This window comes from Penaeus monodon, chromosome 25 (genome assembly GCF_015228065.2).
Source record: "Penaeus monodon isolate SGIC_2016 chromosome 25, NSTDA_Pmon_1, whole genome shotgun sequence".
Lineage (NCBI taxonomy): Eukaryota > Metazoa > Arthropoda > Malacostraca > Decapoda > Penaeidae > Penaeus > Penaeus monodon.
In genome coordinates, this window is record NC_051410.1 from 37,990,435 (window position 1) to 37,990,913 (window position 479).

Consider the following 479-nt stretch of genomic DNA (forward strand, 5'->3'; position numbering starts at 1 on the left):
AGTCTGTTTAACGGTGAACACACATCTACTTGGATACACACATTTTGAATGAAATCGTCATTCTTGCACGCCAAGACCTGAATTTTTACAAAATGTGTCGATAACCATAGTATTTCCACGAATCTATAAGGTGTAAAATCTGACATGAGAAAAAATAAACATTACTTATGAAAACACTGTTGCTGATTCCTGTATAATTATGCCTTCTGGATATTTAACAACGCAGTTTTAACAATGAACCTCAGAGTTCCATCGGTCCTTGGCTCCCGCTGGTTATTTTCGGAGGAGTGTCTCTAATAGCAGCCGGGGTCACCCTCAGACTGCCGGAAACACGGGGGGCGGCCCTAAAAGACACCGTGGCCGATCTGGAAACATCTGGCAACTGCTGACCCAAAACTTTTCGAACTCGAGGCAAGTTTGTTTTTATATGAGTTTGTTTATTTCATTTTAGAAAGTGTATTATATACATACCTGGATCG

The 479-nt window shown here is 40.7% G+C and overlaps 1 protein-coding gene across 2 annotated transcripts in view; it reads left to right on the forward strand.

Annotated features, from left to right (window-relative positions):
* The window catches only part of LOC119589217 (organic cation transporter protein-like), a 7,251-nt gene that overhangs the window by 6,166 nt on the left and 606 nt on the right, over positions 1–479 (forward strand). Inside the window, exon 12 of one of the 2 annotated variants that reach the window (XM_037937821.1) lies at positions 320–411. In XM_037937821.1, the coding sequence (XP_037793749.1) occupies positions 320–411 (92 nt within the window). Of the gene's footprint in view, positions 1–245; positions 412–479 lie in introns of both variants that reach the window. The other variant, XM_037937822.1, reaches the window with a different exon arrangement.